The following is a 24,773-nucleotide window of genomic DNA, read 5'->3' on the forward strand; positions in this document are numbered from 1 at the left end:
AGAAACGCCATAAAAACAGTGGCAACGCTGGGTCTCAGAAGTACATGCTAACCAATCAAATACGCCACTGACCAGACATGAGACTTATTATTTATTCATCTTGAGGCAGAATGGGTCTGGCACCCTAAACCCTGTCCTTACTATTTATTGCACAGTACAAATTAAAAACAGCAGGCCCTTGGATGTTTGATTTGGATTTAGTAAAACTTACTCCATAATAAGCTCTCTTTTCTGTGTGTGTGTGTGTGTGTGTGTGTGTGTGTGTGTGTCAGACTGAGAAGCATGAATGTGTATCTGGTCAAATGTATCGGGCCCAGCGTGGCGTTCGGCTGTCCAACCTCAGTCCAGGAAACTACTCAGTCAGAGTGAGAGCCACGTCTCTGGCTGGCAATGGCTCCTGGACACAAACTGTGGATCTCTATGTGGCTGAACGTAAGTAAGACGCATGCGATCATGCATCATTAGAGTTGATTGCAGCATTTTTTTAAACAAAATGTTGTGCCTTTTTGTTTTCTAACAACTGAATGACGTCAAAACTACCAATGATATTAATCAAACTGTTCGACCTAGCAGGATATGAAAATATCTTCTACGCCATGATCTTCGTTCCCATCTCCATCATCATCTTCATCTGCCTTCTGATTGGAGTGATGGTTGTTCTCAACAGGAAAAGGTTTGTGCACAAGAAGTGTTTCGTCACCTACGAAAGATCTATCCTGAGAAAGAGAATGCCATACTTTTCCCGAAAGAAACGCGACCCTGTATCAGGAAAAAAACCAAAATGAAAGGCATATGGGCATGTACTTTTCTTCCTTTTTCTTCCCCAAAGTAAACACTTAAACAACGTACTAATGGGTGGTGTGGTCACACTGTGATCCACAGTCACTCAACCAACACACTAACCAAAGCAAAAATGCTTTTGCCAATTGTAGTCCATAAAACTAAGTGGCAAATAAAGCTAGAATTCCATCTGTTACGTGATTGGCACCCTGTTGTATGTGGAGTTATAATATTTAGTGTTTATGTTGAAATACCAAAATTATCCTGAAGAGAACTGAAGATCATAAATTTGCATGATTTGAACTCAAAACAACCTGAAGTAATATGAAGTAATGAGTCTCCAGAAGAAATTAGCAACACCTGTCATACTGTGATTTTACTTTAGGGCCTATTAATCTTTTTTTCTTTTTTCTGAGCCAGCCACAGTAGGTTTCCTAATTGAAATACTACAATACTTGTTTTCACACGTGCACTGCAACAACTTCTCTAGTTTGTAAATCAGTCAGTCTTTAACCTGTCCATTCCTTAGTATGAAGATCAAGTGCTAGAGAGCTGTGCATTGCTGCCTCCTGCTCTATCCAGGCACTGTTATGCCTAACAAATGTCGAGTATATCTGGGAGCGTAAATGCATCTGAAGCAAAAGTTCACTTGTGTCAACAGTGAATGTTGCATTTTACTAGTATTCTTTGTAAAATAAAAAAATTGATGTGCATGATTATACCCTTATGCATGCTCCCTGTTCTGTGTCTGTGTGTGTGTATATATATATATATATATATATATATATATATATATATATATATATATATATAGATATATATATATATATCTCTTTTTTTTAAATTATTATTATTATTTTTTTGTCAGGAACAGTGATCGGCTCGGAAATGGAGTTCTGTACGCTTCAGTGAACCCAGAGTACTTCAGCGCAGCAGAAAGTGAGTGAAGTTAAGCATTCCTGTCCATTCAGTGGCCTTTAGTTGAAAAACAAAACATTTGATAAGTACCTGTGATCAGCACTGCTGAGATGGAAATCTTGGTTATTAATAAGACTGCCTCAGCTTCAGCCACCATACACCTATAGGAATTTAAATCACATTTATAACCTATGCACATTAATGTGCCAGGGAGCAAAGCCAGCCAGTTTTTATCAAATTTATTACTAATTTAAAGCCATGAAAATATATTACACTTGTACAACAATCACAATCAACCAGAAAACAACTGCAGTAATAACTAATAATTTGTCAGCTGGACTCTCTCCACTAGAGCGAGGCTAGCTAATGTGTTTTTGAAAGATTGAATCTTTACATCACTATCTCTCTGTCTGCTTTGTTAAATAGCTAACACTGGATGTGGATAGGCAGCACACATCAGAAAGTAATCACGCTTCTTTTGCTAACATAAAAATGCCTTTTTCTGTGCAGTGTATGTACCAGATGAGTGGGAAGTGGCACGGGAGAAGATCACCTTGAGCCGGGAGCTTGGCCAAGGGTCATTCGGCATGGTGTACGAAGGCATAGCCAAAGGTGTGGTCAAAGACGAACCAGAGACGCGTGTTGCCATTAAGACTGTTAATGAGTCGGCCAGCATGAGAGAGCGGATTGAGTTCCTCAATGAAGCCTCCGTCATGAAGGAGTTCAATTGTCATCATGTGGTATGTGCTCACATAAATTCAGATCTTACGGAGAAATCAGGGTAGTTCATATTTTCTGACTAGTTAAGAAGAAATGGCCACATGGTTACATCAGTTCCCTTTGTTACCTGTGTTTGAATCATCCTATGTTTGTTGCAGGTTCGTCTCCTGGGAGTGGTCTCTCAGGGCCAGCCCACGCTGGTTATCATGGAACTGATGACCCGAGGAGATCTAAAAAGTTACTTGCGCTCCTTGCGACCTAAAGAGGTAGTAAATTGTCGTCATAGTGATCCACAGAAAATGAGTACTGAATAAAAACAAAGCTAAATATTTAATCAGTAGGGTTTTTTTGCATGATAGTAACTTAATTGTATCTCTATCCAGTGTAATGCAATGTTGTAATTAAGTGCAGTGAGAGAGTATCACCTGTGGGTCAGATAATTCATGTTCGCTTGTTCTCCTTCATGTCTCCAGCAACAGTGGTCCAGCCTATCTCTCCCTCCTCTGAAGAAGATGCTTCAGATGGCAGGGCAGATTGCTGATGGCATGGCTTACCTCAACGCCAACAAGTTTGTCCACCGAGATCTGGCAGCCAGGAACTGCATGGTAGCCGAGGACTTTACTGTTAAGATCGGAGGTAAAGGATGAGTCTTGTCACTGGAAGTATGCTCACTAAGTGTAAACTCAATTACAGAGTAAAGTAGAAAACACACCACTAGCATCATTAGCTATTTTCTAGACAGTTATAGCTACAATGATGTGCCTTGTTAAAATGTCTAAGGCTCATGTGATGTGCTGTCTAAGGGTGTTGTCACATCTTCTGTGTTTAATCAGTTTAAATTGAACTGTTCGTTTGTGCAGATGCTAGCACAGTAATAGCACTCGGCAGCGAACCAAAACAACTGTGCTGAAACCCTTTAGAGGAGGTGGTCTCAGTGCAGTTCCAAATGAACTCCAGAGCGGTTTGTTTATGGTGGGAACGTAATCCGACCCCCATCCGAACCAACTACAAATGCTTTGGATTCTGAATGGGGCAAGGCACTGTTAATGCCTGTACGGGCTAGCAGCTAGCCATGACATGAGCTTAAATTCTCCTTCTTCTCTGATAGTCCAGAACATAGCACTTTCTTCCTGTATTTGCTTTTGTTGCTTCCATCCACAGAAACTTCTGGCCAATGAGGGGACTGGGTTGTAGTCATGCATTTTGCTTTGCTTAGAGTTTACTTGGATTTTTCTCTGTGTGAAAACAAACCAAACTGCAGGGAAAAGCTACAAGTTTACAAACTGATTAACTGATTCGGACCAGAGTAAACAAACCATAGGTGTGAAAACACCCTAAGTGATGGCAGTGAATGTAATGCTGTTTTAAGAGTTATAATACCAGTAAAAAGCACCACCGTATGAAATACAAACCCACTCAAATTACACCAAGAAGTCAGAAAAAATTTGAAAGCATTTCTATCGAATGAAGTGACTGTTTTTTGCTTCACTTTCTTACTTTTGGTCTGTGTGCGCTTGTGTTTGTGTGTGTGAGTAGATTTTGGCATGACCAGAGACATCTATGAGACAGATTACTACCGCAAAGGTGGTAAAGGTTTGCTCCCCGTACGTTGGATGTCACCCGAGTCCCTGAAAGATGGAGTCTTTACCACCAACTCGGATGTCTGGTAAGCAGACGCATGAAAACACACATGGTGACTTCATTCTATCTGTATACTGCTTCCAAAAATATGTCATCATTGTCATAAAGATAATGGAAAGCACACTTTTTTGCCCCCCTCCCCATTTCCCTCTATACAGGTCATTTGGGGTTGTGCTGTGGGAGATTGCCACTCTGGCAGAACAGCCCTACCAAGGTCTCTCTAATGAACAAGTTCTCCGTTTTGTCATGGAGGGGGGGCTTCTGGAGAAACCTCAGAACTGTCCCGATATGCTGTAAGACACACAAACTCCACACTGCACATTCACATAAAATGCTCTCATGTCTGTTTTCCTCTTCTCTGCTGGTTAATTTTAATTATCCGCTCAGTGAAGGGGCACTGCTGCCCTTCAGCCTGTGGTCTCTGGATTTGCTGAACTGCAGTACTGATTGCCTTCACAGCCCATCTATATTTCAGTGTGTGAACTTGTGTTCTTTAAGATGTGTTTCTTCTTAATGTGAAACAGCCGCAGTATAAATCCACATCAAAAGAGTCATGAGTGTCACAGACAAATTTGGCAACCAACAAGAAAACACTGAAGGATGCATCAGATGGTGAAGTCATGCGGAGAACAAATGTGAAGTCCCAGGGTTTGCTCTCTTCCCTAACAGCAACAATTTTATAAATAATATTATTCATTAGCATATCTAGAAAATACGGTCTTACTAGTGCACTTCCTTAATTAATAATGATGTGTTGTGTCCTAATTGTTTGGTTTGCAGCGGACCTCATCTCTTGCTTTACAAAATAAAAATCAGGCCCAGTTTGACATCCTGGAGCTGCCACTTCTGAAAAAAACACTTTTAGGTGCATTACTGCCCCCTTCTGGTTGTAGTAGCATGTTTGATACTACCAGGTACCAGTAAACACAAGAGAAAACGTTGATTCTAAGAAGATAAATATTGGTGTAAATTATTAGTATAATTTTTTTTAAGTGACCATTTTAGAAATAGCGGAGTCCACCTTACAGCAACTCTAAAACAAGTTAAGATGCTTCTTTAATCCACTCAAACTGCAGTGTAAGTTTGATAAGTTATGACTGCTTGAGTCATAAATTTGTTTGTCAGAATCAGGTTGGCTGCAGAGCTCTCTGTGCTGGATGCATGTGAAGGCAGCATCAGCTCAGCACTTCATAAACAAGAAGCGAGTGCACGAGGGTCATACAGCCATTTTAGCAACAGAAAGCAAACATTTGGCAAAAGTAAATATTGGTTTGTTGGTAGGAAAGTACAGTTCCTCTGGATAGGGTCATTACTGCAGGAGGACATGTTGTTGCTGAATACTGACCTGACCTATTTATTTGTGTGTGTGTGTGTGTGTGTGTGTGTGTGTGTGTGTTTGCAGGTTTGAGCTGATGCGAATGTGTTGGCAGTACAATCCTAAGATGCGTCCATCCTTTGTTGAGATCATCAGCAGCATAAAGGATGAGCTGGACCCGTGTTTCAGGGATGTCAGTTTCTTCTACAGCGCCGATAACAAGCCCCCCGATGCGCCGCAGCTCCACCTGGAAAAGCTAGACAACATGGAAGATGTTCCTCTGGACGTTCCGTCATCGACACAACTGCAGCAGACTCCAGCTCCCCAACAGACGCCCCCTTCCCCAAGCTCAGAAGCACCACCTGGCCCATCGCTAGCTCCCAGCTCACCTTCCTCTCCCTGCACGTCGAGAGCTGCCATGGACAAGCACCCCTCCAGCCAGCAAGCAGCTAATGGGCTGTCGGGGGCGGGGCACGCAGCGGGGGCGGGGCTCGGGACGGGCTCGAGCGTCACAATGCGGCCGTCTCTGGATGATCTGCCACCATACGCGCACATGAATGGAGGACGCAAAAATGAGCGTGCCATGCCTCTCCCGCAGTCCTCTGCCTGCTGATTGGACAACCCACCAGACTGCAAACCTTCCATCTGCTGGACATCTCAGTGGATGGAATAAAAAAAAATTTTGTTGTTGTTGTTTTGGGGAATTTTTTTTTGTTTATTTTTTAAATCAAATACAGCAAACCGCGTGGTCCACTAGCTGGATGTGACCATTCAGTGAGACTTACAGGAAGACGAGCAAACATGTTCTTCTTTTTCTGTTTTTCCTTTTCATAAAGTTTTGGTTTCTACCAGCTGGCTGTCCAACGTGACACTGCCCTCGAGTGGGAAGATCAAAAACACTACAAATAAGAAAAATATCAATAATTTGTGAGATCTCTTTCTCTCTCTTTATGGCTGAACTTATTTTATAATCCATCATTTGTTACTTTTTTATATGTATTTACAAATGGGAGAAGAAAAATCTATAGGCCTTTATATAAAACGAGCGGCGTTTTGTTTGCTTTTGAACGGGCATTATGGTGAAAACGTTAAGCATATCTAATGAAGAAGAAACTCTTAAGAGTGACTGGCATGTCTCGTCGGTCGTTCAGTAGTGTGGTTGCTCTGCAGGCTGAGTGTCAGCGTAATGCCGGATCAACAGCCAACTCGCTGAAACAAACAACCAGAGGGGGAAAGGTCAACTCTGCCAAATTTATTGCCAAATTTATACTGTTTGTCAGATTCTCTCTTCTGCAGTTTTGCCCTGTAATTCTCCAACACACTCCATTGAAAATTAAAGCAAAACAAATCTGCTACTGCACTATTTTGAAATAAAAGGGATATTACCTTCCCTCTACAGTGCTACACTACAGTAAATCTGACATTATAGACTTTGAAATTATCTGAAATTGAGCCACATCTTTTCACAAAGTGCTGTACCATTACGGTTAAACCGCCAAATACAGTCCATAAAGAAGCAAAAAAAAATAAAAAATTAAAAAAACAAACAAACTCAAAGCGAGGACTGCGGATGGAAAAAGTGTAAATGGGAAAAACAAACATAAACACGAGTTGTACAACGTCTCTCAGTCGGGGTTCTCCGAGTTCAGAGGCGTCTTTGTTGTTGTATTCGAACAGGTATTTTTTTAGGCTAGTCATCGGTCTCCAACCTTTACAACATCTCTCTGTGGGCAGAGCATTTATGTACACACCAGTTGTTTGTGTCACTTTTCTAACTTTTCTACAGTTGGAGACATTCATCGTGTACAGAAAGAAGCTGCTATTCCTTATTTCTCTTTGTGGTTGTAATATAGTCAATATCTATATATTAAAAAGAGAAAAAAAAACTCCTTCAGGTTGGATCTACGAACGTTTCAACTACAGTCCATTTTTTTTTTAATGCTTGTAACTGTGTAAAGTGTATCTGAGCTGGTTTCGTTTCTGTGTTTGCGTATAAGGTACGACTATTTGCCTTGTGTTTTGAAACACTTCCCCTCCCATCTAATTAGGGGACAGCGATGGGGTGCGACGACCATCGGTGTTCTTGTACTCTCTCGGGACCCTTTTGCATCAGTCCTCTATGGTTTGGATTAAACCGCTTCTACCCATCATTATCACTCTTAAGAGGCCAGGTGTCCCAACTAAATCTCAGGTCAAAGAGGAAAGTTTAATCCTGTTCTACTTTCCCGTTTGTTTTCTTCTTCTTCTTTTTTTTCCTTGTTCTGTCAAAACCCAGAGACATCCAGCCTGGTGTGTGTTAAACCTCGGTCTCATTCTTATTCTCTCTGACTGCTTTTCTTTTTTTAACAATACTCAAAAGCAGTGTTTTTACAACCGAATGGTTGTCAGGCTGCGTTTGATTTGACCTTTACACTTATGTATAGAAACCTAATACTGACAAAATGTAGAAGTGAGACATTTCAAAATGTAGCATTAAACACTGATAAACAATACTGTTAGTTAAATAATTCAGAAGGCATATTAAATAAAGAAATATGTAATTTATGATAATCTTCTATTATACCAGCTCATCACCTTAGTTTCCCCCTTTTTTTTGGAGGGTTTGTGCACACTTGCTGTTTGTTTAGTGCCTTTTAGCCACCTAGCTGCAAGAATACACTAAAAGGGGGCACGCAGTGGCGTCGGGGTGAGCTAATCCTAGTTATCTACCTGAGCCACCTGGTTCACCCAAGCTAACTTATTATAAAACAAACTCCAGAGTAAAAATTAAGTTACTTACTTTAATTACTCCTTTATTTGTTACCAACTATACAGGTGATAAGTACAGTTTACATTTTTACCTGAAGCATTTTACCCAGCAAGAAAATATTAACACATTTTCTTGCTGGCTCATGCTAGTTATACCTTTTTTTTGTTCTGGTTTATTATGAAAGAAAAGTGTTCATTAAATCATATGCTGCCATAATATGCCCTAATTCATGTTAAAAAACAAGAGCCGAATATGAAGATAATTGTGTTAAAAATGGGATATTTGTACCAGAAATGGTCCTCATGCTAGTTTAGTTGGGGGGAAAAAAGGTTAGCTGTAGCTAAGTGGCTAGCAGCTCTGTCAGATGATCCCCACACATGCATAAAAGTCCTGAAAAAGTAATTAATGACCAGATTAATCATTAAATGTGTGCCAAAACCCTCCCAAAATCTCGGGCAATAAAAGATAAAAGGATGTATAAAATGTTCTTTTTAGTCCACATTGTAATCATTTAGCTAACAGTATTATGTGAACTCACATTTCTTTTTTTCTGATACTGCATTTTTGTCAGTTTCAGGGCTCTGTGTTAGTGCCGTGTGCAAACCTTAAGAGTACAATGCAAAACATAATTTATGTATTTCAGGCGAGTACAGAAACCTGTCTGTGGGATACTTTCACCTTCTTCTAATCAACTTCTGTCTCTTCATCAGGGGTGGTTTTCTTTAGGCTGCTAGAGTAACCCATATTATTTATCTTTTTTCAACATATAAACGTGTGTTTGTAGAAGATTGGGCTGAGACATGGGTGAAAATTAATCTTATAGCATTGAGAGGTTTTTTTTTTCCTTTGGGAACATTAAGATGTCACAGGTGACACTAAAAGGATTTATAAAAGGAACAAGTATTGAGGCCCTTCTCTTTGAGAATAAATCTTAATGGTATTCTTTATGAAGATTTACTGAAGAAAAACCATAATGTATGATCAGAGTGGACCACATAGAAAGATTTTTAAAGGTTTATTTGCCTCTGAAAGCAGCATTTGTGTATCCCTTGCCCAAATGTTTCTTGGTTATTTATGTCCTTTTTGTGTGAAGTGTAAATCACTGTAAAAAAAAAATCCCCCATTAGATATTTTTGTTTTCCTTCTGATATGTTGTCATTTTGTTTTGTTTTTTTCTCTATTGTGGGGGAAGGTCTTGTTATTAATCCTTCAACCATCCATCTACCTCACTTTTTTTCTTTTTTTTCCAATCTATCTACATGTACAGAACAACAAAACATCTCACCTACAGTTGACTGGCTGTAATGACGATCTCACTGCATGCTGTCAATAACATGGTCAAATCCAAACCACAAACCAAACCATCCTGGAAACATGGTAAAAGTTCCAAGGGGAAAAACATGACCATCAAACATCTTGCTATTGAAGTTTGGCCCACGATGGCTTTTGTATTTGGGCTTTCTAAAGTCTGGAGGAGCTGCTACAAGCATACAAGAATGGAGGAAGGGCAGTTCTGTCCTTTGCACCTACTCTGCACATAATCCACCACCACATTGTAGGGTTACGAAGTAGCATGTAGAATCCCCCCTTTTTATCTTTTGTATTTTTCAGGTTATCCTGTAATCAGGTGGATGAAGTTGTGACCTAAGCTAGCCACTATATGGCAAATCCACCTATTCGCTTGGTAAAACACACACAATGCAAACTTTCTTTATGGTACTATAAATTACTAACGTTTAATATGAAAAAATATAATGAAGAGTACAACTTAAAAATGTTTTATGGGTGTATTAGGGCCACATTGAGAAATTACTATATATTTTTTCATTATGTTGCCCTAATATTTGTACAGTTCTGGATGCCATTGTTGCTTGGAAAAACACTGTCGAGTGGGGTTTTCAAAGAGAGGAGAAGTAAATATAGCTGTAATTTAGTAGTAGTGCATGAAACTGGGTCTACCTGAAGGCCAAATTCGCACCTTTTAAATCCCACACGTGACCTGTGCCATGATGGTTCCGACCTAGAAAGCCCACTGAAGATGTTAGACAATCATTCACTTTATTTTTCTGGTTTATAAAAACAATGCTGCTACTATATGCTGTTTTAAAACTTGTTTAAACACATAAGGATACATATATGCAGGACTGCAGGCTGACAACCACCAGTTTCACCATTTTCAGTGTGACAGTTTAAATCCGTGAAAGCCCTCACTGCCTTTTATTACACTTTGAAGCACCGCCGAGTCTAAAACGAGCTTTCTCTGGTGATTTCTTCTTCTAGCTGTGGACAGTATAGACCGGTTTCAGCAGGCACACATTTTATGACTTTTTTTTCTGTCAATACTTGCAGCAGGTATTTGGTACGTAGAAATGTTGATAAGTGAAGGTTGTGTGACTTCTGGATTTCACTATAACTATTACTTGCTTCATTTGAGGATTTTTTTTTTCAACTTTTTTACTGCCATAACAGGACTTTAGAGCTGTTGCTTTTGCCTCTAGACCTGTTTCCACATCAGTCAAATGCTCTCCCTCGTTTTTCTTTTCTTTTTTTTTAAACCCTTCTTCCTCTCCTGTCAGGGTCATAACTTCAAACTGGAGGTCTCTGTAAGCCCAGCTGCAGGAAACGAATCCATGTTGGGTGGTCAGGATGGGTATTTTGGAGTTTGTGGTCTGAATTTTGCCTCACTTTTACCACTGGAACACCTCACAGAGCCGACATAAAATCAAATTTTGATATTTTTTTCTCTCCTTTTTTGTTACATTGATGGTCATTTTGTTACCTGTACTTTTGATTTGTGTAAATTATTCATAGCCTTCCAACTTTTTGCGTTTTTATTGAAATGATCTGTTAGACTGAGGTTTCATTTTGGTTTCTCTTTTGTACATGCTGTTGTAAGAATTTTTCCTGTTATCGATATATTCTGAGTTCTGGGAAAAATTATTGGCTGAAGGAAAAGAGAATGTCTGTTTCTCTGATTCTTTTTTTTTTCTACAGGAGATTTAAGATGAATAAAAATGTATGCAAACTGTTTTGCTGCGTGTTTTGTTGGAACGGATGTTATTTGGGATGAATTTTGTATATTTCTAGTCAAGGTTTAAGGAAATATAAGTAGAACATCTCAGTGTATTTAATTTATAGTTCAATAACATGAGCACAGTGAACGAATATGGCTGAATTTATATAACAGGTTTAACATAAACGGCTGAAGCATGTTGCTTATTTTTCAAAAACAGGATTTGGTAACAGTAACCTGTGACTATAAACTGGATGTTGGATGCAGCTGCCAAAACCACATGTGCTGTCCGTGTTAATTACAGTATTCAGTTTTTATCCAAGTATTCCCTGTGAGCCAAAAGGTCAATTCAGGAGGATCTAAATGCTTTATTCAAGGTTCAAGGTTCTTTATTTGTCACATGCATAGTTATACAAGTATAACACACAGTGAAATGTAGCCTGACACGCTCCTCGACATGTGCAAAAAAATTGGGGGGGGGGGGGTGTAGAGGAAGAACATTATATACATATAATAATAAAAACATATATATATATATATATATATATATATATATATATATATTAGGGGTGCAACGATATTCGTATCGATATTGAACCGTTCGATACAGTGCTTTCGGTTCGGTACGCATATGTATCGAACAATACAACATTTGTAATTTATTTTATCAACTTTCCTTCTGACAATGCTGTCTGTGTTGAGCGCTCAGTGAATCTGTGTTCGACTACTCCGCCTAGGCTGCACTGTCGAGCGCAGATCCACTGAGCGCTCAACACAGACAGCATAGTCAGGAGGAAGAGCGCAGGGCAAGCTAGCGAGACAGAAGTTAAGCTCTCCTTGCAAGATGGACCTCCCCCACTCTCATTCAGATCTGGCGTTTGGAATTATTTTGGTTTTCATGTGACGTATGACCCTGAAGGTAAGCGAGTCATGGACTAAAGTAAAACAGTATGTTGGATGTGCCATGCAATGCTCAATTACATGGGTGTGAACTAGTGTGTTAGCGCAGTTAGCTCGTTAACGTGTTGGCCGTCTAGCCCCATGCACGGGGCGATCGGCGGTAGCTCGTTAACGGAGATTTGCCTGTTGTGGCGTTAAGGTCATTTCAACGAGATTAACCTGAAAGCACTAGTGGGAACACAACGAATATGACTGCACATTTACACCGACATCATCCTAGTGCAAAGACAAAAACAACAAGCATGCTACTAACTTTAGCCGAGTCATTTAGACAGCTGTTAGCACGTGATTCTCCTTATGCTGCTGAGAATATAGCCCAGAAGAAGCGGATAGTATAGCTTTTATTTTGGAAAGAGACATTTCTCTGTAATAAACTCTCTTTTCCAAAGATGAGTGATTCCTCAATCAGATACAGGGCTTGCAAAATCGCTAGCCTGACGTCCTGGAGCTAGCGATCTTTCCAGTCGGGCTACAAAAATCTATCTCTTCCCTGCCCGTCGGGCTATTGTAGGAAAAATATATGTCAATGCTTTTGCATTCTTTCAGAAATGTAGCTGGGTAATTATGTCATTGGCATCGGTGAGCCACTGTCAATATGTGACATATTGAAATCGCGTTTGAATTTGCGCTTGTTTTTTTGCTTTCACTTTGCAATGACAGCACTGATTTGTGAGTGATGATAATTTGTGCACCAATTCCTCTGACATCGTCTTATTAATCGTTAGCTTACTATGCAAACATGACAAGTGAAATCTCCCGCAGCAAGCTTAAACATGTGAGAGGTTGATCGCGCAGAGAATCGCTGAGCTTATGTGAGTCCGTGTGTAAAAGTAGCAGTATATATATTTTAGTTCTGCTGAGCCAAATAAGACAGGTCGGTGAAGAAGTGACAGCCAAAGAAAAGCTTACCACAAAACGGAGAAGTTATGACAAATGAGACTATAAGGCAAAAAGAAAGTGCAGCTTTATGGTTTCATGGACAAAAGAATTTCTGTGGCTGCAATATGACGAGCTAAATAACCAGGGCTGCACATAAGTGGTCCGCAGGTGCGCATTCGCTGTCAAAATAAAAAACGCGCACAAGGGTTAGGGTTAAATTTAAAAACTGTACTTTTGAGTTAAAATATATATTTATAATTTTAATAAATGACAAATTAAAAAGGCATGAACATTTTTTTGTATCGAAAAAATATCGAACCGTGACACCAAAGTATCGAACCGAACCGAACCGTGAATTTTGTGTATCGTTGCACCCCTAATATATATATATGTAGTATATACATTGGGTGAATGTGCAGTAGTAGCAGCAAGCAGGTGAATTCTGTACATTAATATGAATAGACATCTGACTATTTACAGGATAGACAATATAAACATATTTAAAATTAAAGGAATTGAAATGTACATTGTGCCTTGGTTTAGAGTGCCTGGAAGAGTCCTGACTCAGTCAATTATAGATGATGTGAGAGGGCGGGTGTGTGTGTTTAGGGCACGGATGGCTTGGGGATAGAAGCTCCTCTTGAGTCTCTCTGTCCTTGCCCGGAAGATGCGGAACCTTCTACCAGATTGCAGAAGTTGGAACAGTTTGTTGCCAGGATGGGACGGGTCCTTCAGTATCTGCGCTGCTCTAGTCCGGCATCTCCTGGTGTAGGTGTCCTGAAGCGGGGGGAGAGCAATCCTGCAGCAGCGTTCTGCTGTACGGATCACTCTCTGGAGAGCTTTTTGGTCCTTCACACAGCTGTTCCCAAACCACGATGTCATGTTCTGTGTGAGGATGCTCTCCACAGCGCCTGTATAGAAAATCCTGAGGATCTTTGGAGAGACCCTGAACTTCCTCAGTTGTCGTAGGTGATACAGGCGCTGCCTAGCCTTTTGGTCTGGACCTGAATGTGGGCAGCCCATGTCAGGTCTGAGGAGATGTGGACACCAAGATACTTGAAGGACTGCACCCTCTCCACTGGAGCTCCATTGATGATAATGGGCTTGTAGTCTCTGTGCTGACCCCTTCTAAAGTCCACCACCAGCTCCTTGGTCTTGCTGACGTTCAGCTGGAGGTGGTTGTCCTGGCACCACGATGCCAGATTCTTCACTTCATCCATGTAGGCCGCCTCATCGTTGTTGGAGATGGCACCCAACACCACTGTGTCGTCAGCAAACTTCACAATGGTGTTGGAGCCATGGGTGGCCACACAGTCTGAAGTGTAGAGGGAGTAGAGCAGTGGCGAGAGGACACATCCCTGAGGTGCTCCTGTGTTGATGGTGATGCTGTTGGAGAAGCACCTGCCCACCCTCACCACCTGAGTTCTGCCAGTGAGGAAGTCCAACACCCATGCACACAGACGGCTGTTAAGTCCCAGATCCCTCAGCTTTGTGAACAGTCTGCAGGGCACTATTGTGTTAAACGCTGAACTGTAATCAACAAACAGCATTCGCACATAGTTACCCTGTTTCTTGTCCACGTGGCTGAGAGTGGTGTGTAGGACGTGGGCGATGGCATCCTCTGTGGATCTGTTGGATCTGTAGGCGAACTGCAGCGGATCTGTGGTGTCTGGGATGGAGGAGGAGATGATGTTCTTCAGCAGCCTCTCAAACACCTTCATTACTACCGAGGTCATTGCAACTGGCCGGTAATCGTTCAGGGATGAGGGTTTGCTGTTCTTGGGCACAGGGATGATGGTGGATCTTTTGAAGCATGTGGGGACCACAGACTTCGCCAGGGACTCTTTATCAGTTTTTTCTAGTCTTGGTTCTGTGTGATGTCAGTGAGTTTAACATGGCCATCTCAGGCACACAGCTCTCTGTATGCAGAGGCTCTACTCCAGTGTTTTCCCAAACCACAACAACACTTCCCTCATGGTGCTTTATATTGTAAGGTCAAAACCCTACATTAATACACAAAAACTCCGACCCCCTATGAGCAAGCACTTTGGCGACAGTGGGAAGGAAAAACTCTCTTTTAAAAGAGAGAAACCTCCGGCAGAAGCAGGCTCTGGAATGGGGTGGCCATCTGCCATGGCCAGCTGGCGATGAGGGAAGGAGGGCGGTTTTAAAATTAAATTTAGAAATTAAATTTAGATGCCCAATTTAAATAAATATTTTACGCCAATTTAAGAGTTTTGTCACATAATCGCATGCGCGTTTCAGTTACATTTTAGCGCTGGCATGAGAAAGCCCTAAAGATGACATTTTGGCTCTTCAACTTGGCATGTTTTTGGAAGGTTTTGACGATTACTTCGTCAATCACTGAGTTGCTTGACCTCATTAAGAGTACTGGAGAAGGCAACCTTTCATGGAGTTCATTGTATACTGTCAGGCTGCGTTGTTAAATGTTCTCTGAGGACATTTTGTAGTTTTTGGACAAAATTTTGTTCCAGATCTTATGGGAAACCCTCTGCATAATAAACTCAGATGTATCTGGATGCCATGTTGCCGTCTCATTTCCTTCAGCCATAGCGTGCATTACCAGATCTTTAGTGAAATTTTTCACAACTTCCTTGTACTCTTCCCTGTTTTCAGAGACACTGAGTAGTCTTTTTGGTAAAGCCAACAGGTGTTTGGTGAAGATTGGGACAGTAATGTTATCAAGCTGTTCTCTCAGATTAAAAGTCAAACGTTTTTCCTTGCAGTTATGTGTTTTGAAAAGATCCTTGAGAATGGCCTTGTCTAGATTTTTCAGGTAATTTGGGGATAGATCCATTTTGGGAAAGACAGACTGTCCTTCTCCTGTTTTAGGATCAGGATTTCACCGTCTCTCTGCTGAAGCTACAAACTGGGGTGTGTTTAAGACTGCTGCCATAAGAGAGGACGGTTCTGTGAATTTAGAGGAATATGCATCAGTGGTCACCAGCTGCATCAGCACATGCATTGACAATATTGTCCCCACCAAGCGATACAAAACATATCCAAAATCAGAAAACACGGTTGAACTCTGAGGTACGTTCCATGCTGCATGCACGCTCCACTGCATTTGCCTCTGGTGCCGCAGAGGGCTACAAAAAGGCCAGATATGACCTGCGCAGATCCATCAGGGAAGCCAAGTGGCAGAACAGTCTGAAGCTGGAAGGACACTACAACAATTCAGACTCCTGACACATGTGGCAGGGCCTGCAACACATTAGTGATTTCCAGCTGCAACACGCTACCAGATGAGCTGAGTTCTACGCTCGCTTCGACACTCTCAACACCAACCGATACAGAGGGATTCTACCAGCAGGGGCAGCACAGAGCTCTTCACTCACTGTGACTTCGACTGAGGTATGCAAGGTTCTGAGGAGGATTAACCCGCGACAGTGACTGACTTTGAGGGTGTGCTCTTCAGAGCTGGCTGAGGTGTTTACAGACATTTTCAACTTGTCCCTCACCCAATCAGCTGTGCCCACATGCTTCATGTCTACCACTATAGTGTCCCTCCCCAAGAAAAACAACATAACCTGATTGAATGACTATCGCCCCATCGCACTCACTTCAATTGTAATGAACTGTTTTGAGAAGATAGTCATGTCCCATATCAAAGCAGACATCCCGGATACATTAGACCCTCTGCAATTTGCATATCAGCGCAATCGTACTACTGAGGACGCAGTTAATGCAGCCATCCACACAGCCCCTTTCACACCTCAAAAATAAGGACACCTATGTTCAAATGCTGTTTATAGACTACAGCTCAGCATTCAACACCGTCATCCCAAGCAGACTGGTGGAAAAGCTCTTCACTCTTGAACTGACACCCCAGTCAGTCAGAGTTGGTATCAGGACAACAGGTACAAAGATAGTGAGCACAGGGACTCCCCAAGGCTGTGTGCTCAGTCCACTCCTGTACACCTTCTTCACCTATGACTGTGTTCCTGCACAGGTATACACTACATAATAGAACTGTAATTACCCCTAACCTGTAAATTTGCAATTTTTGTACAGATCTCTGCATATACACCTTAATATTGCATACTCCATATATATTATCACTGTGACAGTGTTGCAACTACTTTCACTTTAAATTCTGTTAACACCCACATATAAGCTACAAGATTTACAAAGCACTGTTTTACTTATTATTACTTTCTTTTAGTTGTGTGAAGGGAACCCACAAAGTAAGAATTTATCAGTCCCATTTATTAGTATTAATTCAGATATGTCCCTCTGAGGAACAGCTGGACTGGATGGTGAATTTTTGTTTTTATGGGCCAATGTTTGTTTGTTTGTTTGTTTTTGTAACGGTATAAACAATGAAAGGTGGGGGATTGGCCAATTGGTAACAGTTGACTCTGGGCTGGACCAATTACAGCCAAGGAGGTTGGATGCATCCTCCTCCTTGCTTGAGTAACGGCTCTCAAAGCAGTCTTATCAAAGGCAAACAGAAGAAAATGGTATTGAGGTATCCGTATTGAGGTTAAAAGGGACGCGATTTGATCTGTACTTCAGCTAGAATGAAAAAAAGACACAAAGCTGGAGTTATTCTGTGTCTTTGCTGCACAACTGCCTCTTCTTCTCTCATTCTCCCCCCTCCCTCTCCTGTTGCTACTTCAATCATGGAACTGATCAATGATCAGCTAATTGGCTTTTCTGAAGCAAGTCTCATCTCTCTTGTTTGTTTATCACCCACTTTGCGCCAGAAAGAGGAAACCAGCAGATGTCACGCTAAACAACAGCAGCACGTTTAAGCTTGATCAGCTGATGTTAGAATTTATTTAATATTACTTTCTAGTTTCAGCGGATGTTTGCTGGAGCCACAGCTGTAAAAGCTGCTGGTCATGATATCTGTTTGGATATGTGGTGAGAGGGAAACATGAAGATGAAACCAGGAGATGTCCTTAGTGAATCATCAGAGCTGAACAGGTGATGGAGAAACAGGTTTACCTTTTAGGTGACATGAAGGAGTTGAAGGAAAGTTATGAACTGTTTCTGAGAGACAAATAACAAAATAAATCATTTTCTATGTAGCTGACAGCTGGTAACTGTGCAGGGGCGGGTCTAGCAAGGTTTTGCCAGGGTACCCGGTAGGGGACAAGGAAAGGGGGGCACAAAGAAATACTTTTCTTTCTTATTCTCATTTAAAATGTCTAGTTTTTGATAAATAATTATCTGAATCTTACAACCAAAGTTTTTATCTGGTGTAAAATGTATAGAATTCATACATACATACCAACAAGACAGTGTACATTACTGTCACAACAGCGTTTCTTTTCATTCAAAGGCTTTATGGCTTTTCCTATAATACCTCGTGGGGCGGTCTCTAGTCAAAATGCCTCTGCCGATTTTTTGTCCCAGTCCAGCCCTGATAAAAAATCACCCCTGATATTCCTCTCCATCCACTCTGCCCTACCTGCACTCTCCTTTACCTTTCTTGTGCACAGACCATTGCTTTGGACGGTTTACCCCAAGTATTTAAAGTCATCAGCTTTCACTTTCTCTGCTCCTTGCAGTTTCACCATTACGGCTGTGTCCCTCTCATTCACACCTATACCTCATAGCTGTCTTCCTGTCCTCATTTATGTACTGCAACCCTACAACACTCCTGATAACCTCGTGTAGTACCACTGTTTCTGTCTTAGCACCCTATCATATGCTTTCTCTCGATCCACAAAGACGCAGTGCAACCTTCTCTATACTTTTCCACCAACAGTCTCAAAAGTCTTTTTCTCCTTCTTTAGTGTTCAGCCTCATATACAAGTCGGTATAAGCTACAATTCATATATATTATATCTATTATATCTTCAATGTACTAATAACTTGAGAACAAAAATGTTTATCCTGAAATATTTACATGTTTGGACTACAGTTCCATAGAGCCCATTCTTTTTGTGTCATCTCGCGAGAAAACGGAAATAGAAATACACGAATGACCTGAAGAGGGCAGTAACGCCCCTTCGCTCCGTCTAGTCCGCCGAAAACTTCCCCACAGGAAGAAGACGACGAAGAAGGCGTTAGCCTTGACGTCTGGCCGTGGTTGGTTGTTGTTGTTTAGCAACCATTTGCTAGTTAACGGGTAGTTTACCTTTGACATCGTATATGGCGCATTAAGCTGGTTATGAGTATATGTGAGGTTTAAAGGGGATTAAAATGGCCCTGCAAAGCTGAGGTAAACTACAGTTTTCATGTTATTGGACAGTAGCAGCCTGTTAGCTGTCATGCTAATAGTTTAAAATTACTACTTATTATGTTTTCTTGTGTGTCATTTGGCGTCTAATTTTGTCTAATATTAAATGAACTAACAGGTTCCTACTTTATGCAACCGTGAGCCATTAACTGTAGTTGCACATCACACGAAAACCCCCTGTTAATGTGGTCTGGGTCCACTTCATGTCGCCATTGCAGCTTGGAATATCTGTCAGGACGTCTGCTCATGTGTTTGTCTGTCAGGATCCAGTGATGCCATAGAGGTAGGCGGCACTGCCAGGGCTCCTCCACCGGAGGACGAGAGGTCTCCTTAGCAATGGCAACCGAACTTCATGAGACCATATTCATGGCCAAGCAGGAGCGCCACAAAAACCTGTTTCTTAACTACAAAAACCTGAACATTTTCCCCGTGGAGCTGCTGAAAGATGAAGGCCTGCAGTTTCTGGAGAGACTTTACATGAAGAGAAACTCACTCACTACACTGGTATCCACACAGTGCATTTTCATTTTACCATATGAGACACTTATGAAACCCAAAGAAAATTTCTAACTACTTCTGCTTTTGCTCTGTCTTTATCAGCCTGACAATCTTGCTCAAAAGCTCCCAAATCTCATTGAACTGTAAGTATTTTGCTAAACTAAGTTTTGTTTTATAAATGATGACAACAGAGAGTTGACACATGCTGTCGGAGATTGATGGTGTGTTTTGTGTTTATCAAGAGGTTTCTAGTGAAGTTAACCACCAGATGTTGCATCACTAAATGAGATTAACTGTCTCTCACATTTAGGTGTTTTCAGCAGCAAACACCAGAGCTGTAATTGTCTTACTTGTCTGCTTGTACATTTCAGGTATTTGCACTCAAACAATTTGGTCATTATTCCCGAGGGTAAGCACATTGTCCAGTACAATAATATTAATAACAGTGTTTAATTCACTTGTTTGAATATTAAGATTGGTTTCATTCCCAGCTATTGGAAACTTGGCCAGACTGCAGTCGTTAGACCTGAGCAATAATGCCCTGCAGGTTCTCTGTCCAGAGATCGGCAGATTGAGGTCTTTGCGGCACCTGAGACTGTCCAATAACCAGCTCAAATGCCTTCCTCCAGGTAAGACACAACAGTTGTCTGTCTTGTTTTTAGATTTCCTTTTAGAGGCTTAAATTATTTTACATTATCTTATATTAGCCTGAGTCCTTTATTCAGGGGCATCGGTTTAAGTACAGCTACCTAGACCAGTGGTTTGTCTTGGAGCAAGTCCAGATGTTCCTTCTGATTTTGTGCCAACCATACACTGCAGCAGCACAAACTGAATGCTTAATGTTTGCGAAATCTGATACAAACCAGAATTTAACCCCTGCCCCTCCCCCACAACAAACGTTATACTTACACTATGCATTGGCAACATTTTTATATCATTAGGACCTAATTAAATGAGATCATTGAACAAAATGTGCTTATTCACATTATAGAAAACCAAGAAAAGCTTAAAAAAAACTGTGCTTAGCTGTGTCTTTATGAGCACAGAGAAGGAGGATGTCCGCTGGAAACTGTCATAAAATTCTACTCTGTACTCGTGTCAGTGCAACAACACGATTGGCTAATGTATTCATGTTTGAACTCTTGATTGTCACTTGTCTTACATAAAAGCTTCAAAACAAAACACTAGTGGAATAAAATCGTTTACTCTGAAATATTACAAAAAAAGAGCAAAACATGTACAACATACGTGTATTGGTAATGCTTTTACCTGCTTCAGCAATTTCTCTGTAAGAGTAAGACTTATATTTCATGTTTGGCATAAAATCACTTTGAACTGTTGCTTTTTTTTCCCAGCGTGTTTGGTTTTCCCGACTTGTAAATATTTTAATTGCCAGCAGAGAGCAGCAGAGCTCTACCTGAGAGAAAAGTTGTTTAAATTTTTTTTTAAACACAGATTATCGAGGCGCATGTAAGTAGTGTAGCTGAAGCTGAAGGGAGGTTGTGCAATTTCATATACTTTAAAATAAATAAAAATAGTTACCTTCCGTGGATTTTGTCAATAACTTGAAACCATTAGATTATTATTTGTTGTGCCCATAGTCAAATTCTCAGTAACGCCTGTTTTCTTTTTGCCATGGTTCTTGATTTACCAGGAATGTTTCCTGAACTTAGTGACAACACCAACAATTTCTTTTTCGAGTCTCACAATTTCTGTTGACTGAATTTCATCCTAACTATGAGACAGTGTGTGCAAAATAAAAATAGTAGTGATGAGAAACAGTGCTTCCAGCCCTATATCAAAGTATACTTAACCAAAACCAGAGAGTATATTCAGTTACAGCTGTGGTTCGAAAATAATATAATCATTTGACTGTGCTGCTGTTCTTTTTGCAGCGATGCTCTCGTTTTGCTTTAGAAATCCCACAGGCTCCTGCCTCCTTCTAAGAGGAGGGTATAATGGGCTTACATCAGCTTTAGCCAAGATGATGAAAAAAAGACCTGTCAACAAAGATGTTATGTCTAGTTGAGATGTTTGGAAACCCTTTGGTTTTAAGGCATCCAGCGAGGAACAACAAATACAAATCAAATTTCTGATAAAAGTTTGACAAAACTGGGATTTTCTTTTTTCTTTTTTTCATTCAAATAATAAAGTTTTGCAGCTTTATCTGAGATTTACATCTCTCACATATTTGTGACACCTGCAGAGATTGGTGATCTGCAGGACTTGGAGACGCTTGACGTGTCGATGAATCAGCTGATGTCTCTACCGGACCGACTGCATCGCTGTCTCTCACTACAGAATCTGACAGCGGACCACAACCTGCTGAGCCACGTTCCCCGGCAGCTCTGCTGGCTCCACCGCCTTAACCAGCTCTCTATGGCAGCTAACCGGCTGACTTTCCTACCACTGGGTCGGTGAATCCTCTTCTCTGTCCCTCCGTTATTTGCTCTAGTGGTGACAATAAAATGAGCGAGGTGGTGTTGAAATCTTTGTGTGTTTCAGATCTGGGCAGATCACGGGAGATGCAGTTTGTGTTTGTTGACAACAACGTGGACCTGAAAGGACTCCCGTCCTACTTGTACAACAAAGTTATCGGCTGCAGCGGGTAATACACCATCCCAACAGCTCAACAGATACAGTTTAAGACAACTGATAAAGGTCATTGCTGATAAGCAGAGTGAAAAAGAAATGCAATTCCATGATGTTGGATATAAGTTAGCCAGAAAATTAACTGGTATTTAGCCCACAGACTGTTGGAAAAGTGTAAATACTAAATGTATATAGAATGTGGCTGGTTGGGACAAGAGCGAGGTGGTAAGTATTATCCTCTGCATAGTGGTGAAACTGTCTTAACATATCATCTTAAGATCTGCACATGTGAGGGGAGGATACTGATATACGTCTTGTATAAAATAAAGGTGGTTTGTAGCATCTTTACTAAATACAACTGCAGACTTAATGGGCTGCATACTTGTGTTTGTGTGTGTTGTTGTCCTGCAGATGTGGCTTATCTGCTCAAGCGCTGGAGGGTGGACTTGGTGAAATGCTGGGTGAGGAATTAAGTGAAGCCTTGGTTGGCCTGCCAGCTGAAGTGAAGGTGGTGGGCTCAGAGACAGAACATGTTGTTCCCCTGGAGGAGCTGGCTATGAGGACGCTGCACCGCATCTACCACCGCCGCCCAACAGGTGAGCAGACACTGTTCACTCTTAAGTTAGAAAACACCTGCTGGTTATAATTTAATAACTTCAAACTTTAACGGCACCTTTTTTGTTTACTGCTGTTTTTAGAGCTCAGCTTGCTGCCTCCCATCACCCTCCCAAAGAGCCTGCGGGATCTGTTGCAGTTCCCCCTCGGTCACTGTCACCGATGCAGCCAAGCCATGTTCACGATCATCTACCCCAAACTCTTCCCCCTCCGTGACACCGCCCTGGCAGGAGTGCACCGCAGGTCAGGCAAACACACCGTCTTTTTTAGTTTCCCCCTGAAGAAGGATTTAACATGCATACTTACGTCCTTCTCCTCTCCTGTTCAGGACCACTGTGAGTTTTGTAGCCTACTGCTGCTCCAGTCACTGCCTCCGAACCTTTGACCTCCAGGGGTGATCTCATTTCCTTCTCTCTCCCCTCCCCCACTCACACACTGACATATAACATCAGCTGTGGATCTTGAATGTCTGTGGCTCGCTACTTGATAAAGAACCTGACAGAAGCAGCGTATGCAGATGTTTGGTAGGTCAGATGATGAACACAAAGCTCAACATTTCAGAGCTTTGCATTCCTGTTTGTGTGGGGGGGAGGTCAGCAGCAGTGCACAGTAGTGCTCATTAAATGGTAACTACCCACTCATAACTGGGCACTTTTAAGAACAAACACTTTCATCTTTGTGGAATAAGATGTTTTTTTCCACTGAAGCTTTTTGCAGCAGACTCATTGATTGCAGAGTGATCTTTGAGGTGTTAACATTTGTAGCATGCTTTTGTTTTTATGATAACCGAAGAATATTTGAAGGTTTGTGAGTTCAAAGAATGTTTATCAGTTTGATGTGTGTTAATTTCAGAAGAAATTAAAGTGAATGTCTAAAATAGAAAATCTACATTTGAGACAACATACTGCATGAAGTCATGTTCTTAGTCACAGTTTTTGTGAACTCTAAGACCTACTAAAGACAATGAGCCAAGGATTCATGTTAGGGCTGTCACGATATCAGACTTAAACTTCATCATTATAATATTGTAATATGAGTGGTTGAAAAAGAAACATCTGTACTTATGCTTTCAGTCAGATTCATTAACTTTGTTTATTGGCCAGTTAATTAAACTCAAAATTCGTAGACATGGCGAGAGATGCTATGATGCTTAACCCTACAAAAGCATACAAAACAAAGTTTTTTCATATTGTGCATTGACACAATATTTACATTTCATTTTTAAATATCAGGATTTTCAATACATGTAATCGTGACACCTCTAACTCGCATTTATTTGACAGGTTATGAGAAAGTTTGTTATATTCTATATCAGCTTTTAAGATTTGACCGTTTTATATGTTAACAGCAATGTCTTTTTGTCATAACAAGAATTATAATAACACACTCTGTGTTTAAAAAAAAAAAAAAATACACAAACCAAAAAGTCAGATTTTCACACTTTTTAGGGTTTAAAGGACACAGACTGTCTGCCTGAAGAAAAAGAGAGATTTAAACACAAGCAGCGCTGTGTGTTTCTCTTGTTGAACTGATATGTGTGTGTGTGTGTAATGTTTATTACCATATTGTACAGTTCTAATTTATCATTTGTTTTGTTTGGCAGTAAATATTGACTGATGTTTGACTTTGAATTTGTGTTTTTCTTACAAAAGAGAGTTCATCATAACAGTTGTCCATAAAGAAAACTGCAGAGAGGACAGAAGCATCTATTATCAGATCCATTACATAAAGTTCTGAAATGTCTGAGAAAACACAGCTTTTAATGTGACTCAGGTCTGAAGCTTGTGAGAATCATGTCAGTCTTACAATATGTTGTTAAAGCCACAACAGAAAACATGCCGTAGTCGCCTTTTGACTGTACCCATGTAAGCACCAACCT

General features: G+C 40.9%; 2 protein-coding genes across 6 annotated transcripts in view; both read left to right on the forward strand.

The window, feature by feature from the left end:
* LOC309720403 (insulin-like growth factor 1 receptor) overlaps positions 1-11,152 on the forward strand; it is a 60,650-nt gene extending 49,498 nt beyond the window's left edge. For all 3 annotated transcript variants that reach the window (XM_082557309.1, XM_082557310.1, XM_082557311.1), the window contains 9 exons: positions 273-432; positions 574-673; positions 1,649-1,719; positions 2,209-2,438; positions 2,577-2,684; positions 2,892-3,054; positions 3,955-4,084; positions 4,218-4,352; positions 5,462-11,152. In XM_082557309.1, coding sequence (XP_082413435.1) covers positions 273-432; positions 574-673; positions 1,649-1,719; positions 2,209-2,438; positions 2,577-2,684; positions 2,892-3,054; positions 3,955-4,084; positions 4,218-4,352; positions 5,462-5,987 — 1,623 coding nt within the window. In that variant the 3' untranslated portion in view covers positions 5,988-11,152. The remainder of the gene's footprint in view (positions 1-272; positions 433-573; positions 674-1,648; positions 1,720-2,208; positions 2,439-2,576; positions 2,685-2,891; positions 3,055-3,954; positions 4,085-4,217; positions 4,353-5,461) is intronic.
* Positions 11,153-11,868: 716 nt separating this feature from the next.
* On the forward strand, positions 11,869-24,525 carry lrrc28 (leucine rich repeat containing 28). 3 transcript variants are annotated; one of them, XM_082534124.1, is made up of 10 exons: positions 11,869-12,055; positions 19,453-19,693; positions 19,790-19,830; positions 20,059-20,096; positions 20,179-20,316; positions 21,894-22,100; positions 22,193-22,295; positions 22,691-22,875; positions 22,978-23,137; positions 23,223-24,525. In XM_082534124.1, exons 2-10 carry the CDS (start codon positions 19,526-19,528, stop codon positions 23,290-23,292), a joined length of 1,110 nt encoding a protein of 369 aa, XP_082390250.1. In that variant the 5' UTR covers positions 11,869-12,055; positions 19,453-19,525; the 3' UTR covers positions 23,293-24,525. The 3 variants fall into 3 exon arrangements, with proteins under 3 accessions (XP_082390250.1, XP_082390249.1, XP_082390248.1); XM_082534123.1 differs by lacking the exon at positions 11,869-12,055 and adding an exon at positions 18,934-19,038; XM_082534122.1 differs by lacking the exon at positions 11,869-12,055 and adding an exon at positions 18,936-19,171.
* Positions 24,526-24,773: the final 248 nt, after the last annotated feature.

This window comes from Aulonocara stuartgranti (assembly GCF_965226115.1).
Source record: "Aulonocara stuartgranti genome assembly, chromosome: 1".
NCBI lineage: Eukaryota > Metazoa > Chordata > Actinopteri > Cichliformes > Cichlidae > Aulonocara > Aulonocara stuartgranti.

Excerpts from the sequence above, each read along its gene's own strand:
- lrrc28 (XM_082534124.1), top strand. The coding sequence starts at position 19,526 with ATGGCAACCGAACTTCATGAGACCATATTCATGGCCAAGCAGGAGCGC. Across the intron at positions 19,694-19,789 it reads GAAACTCACTCACTACACTG|CCTGACAATCTTGCTCAAAA; the intron begins GTATCCACACAG and ends TGTCTTTATCAG. Across the intron at positions 22,101-22,192 it reads GCTGACTTTCCTACCACTGG|ATCTGGGCAGATCACGGGAG; the intron begins GTCGGTGAATCC and ends TGTGTGTTTCAG.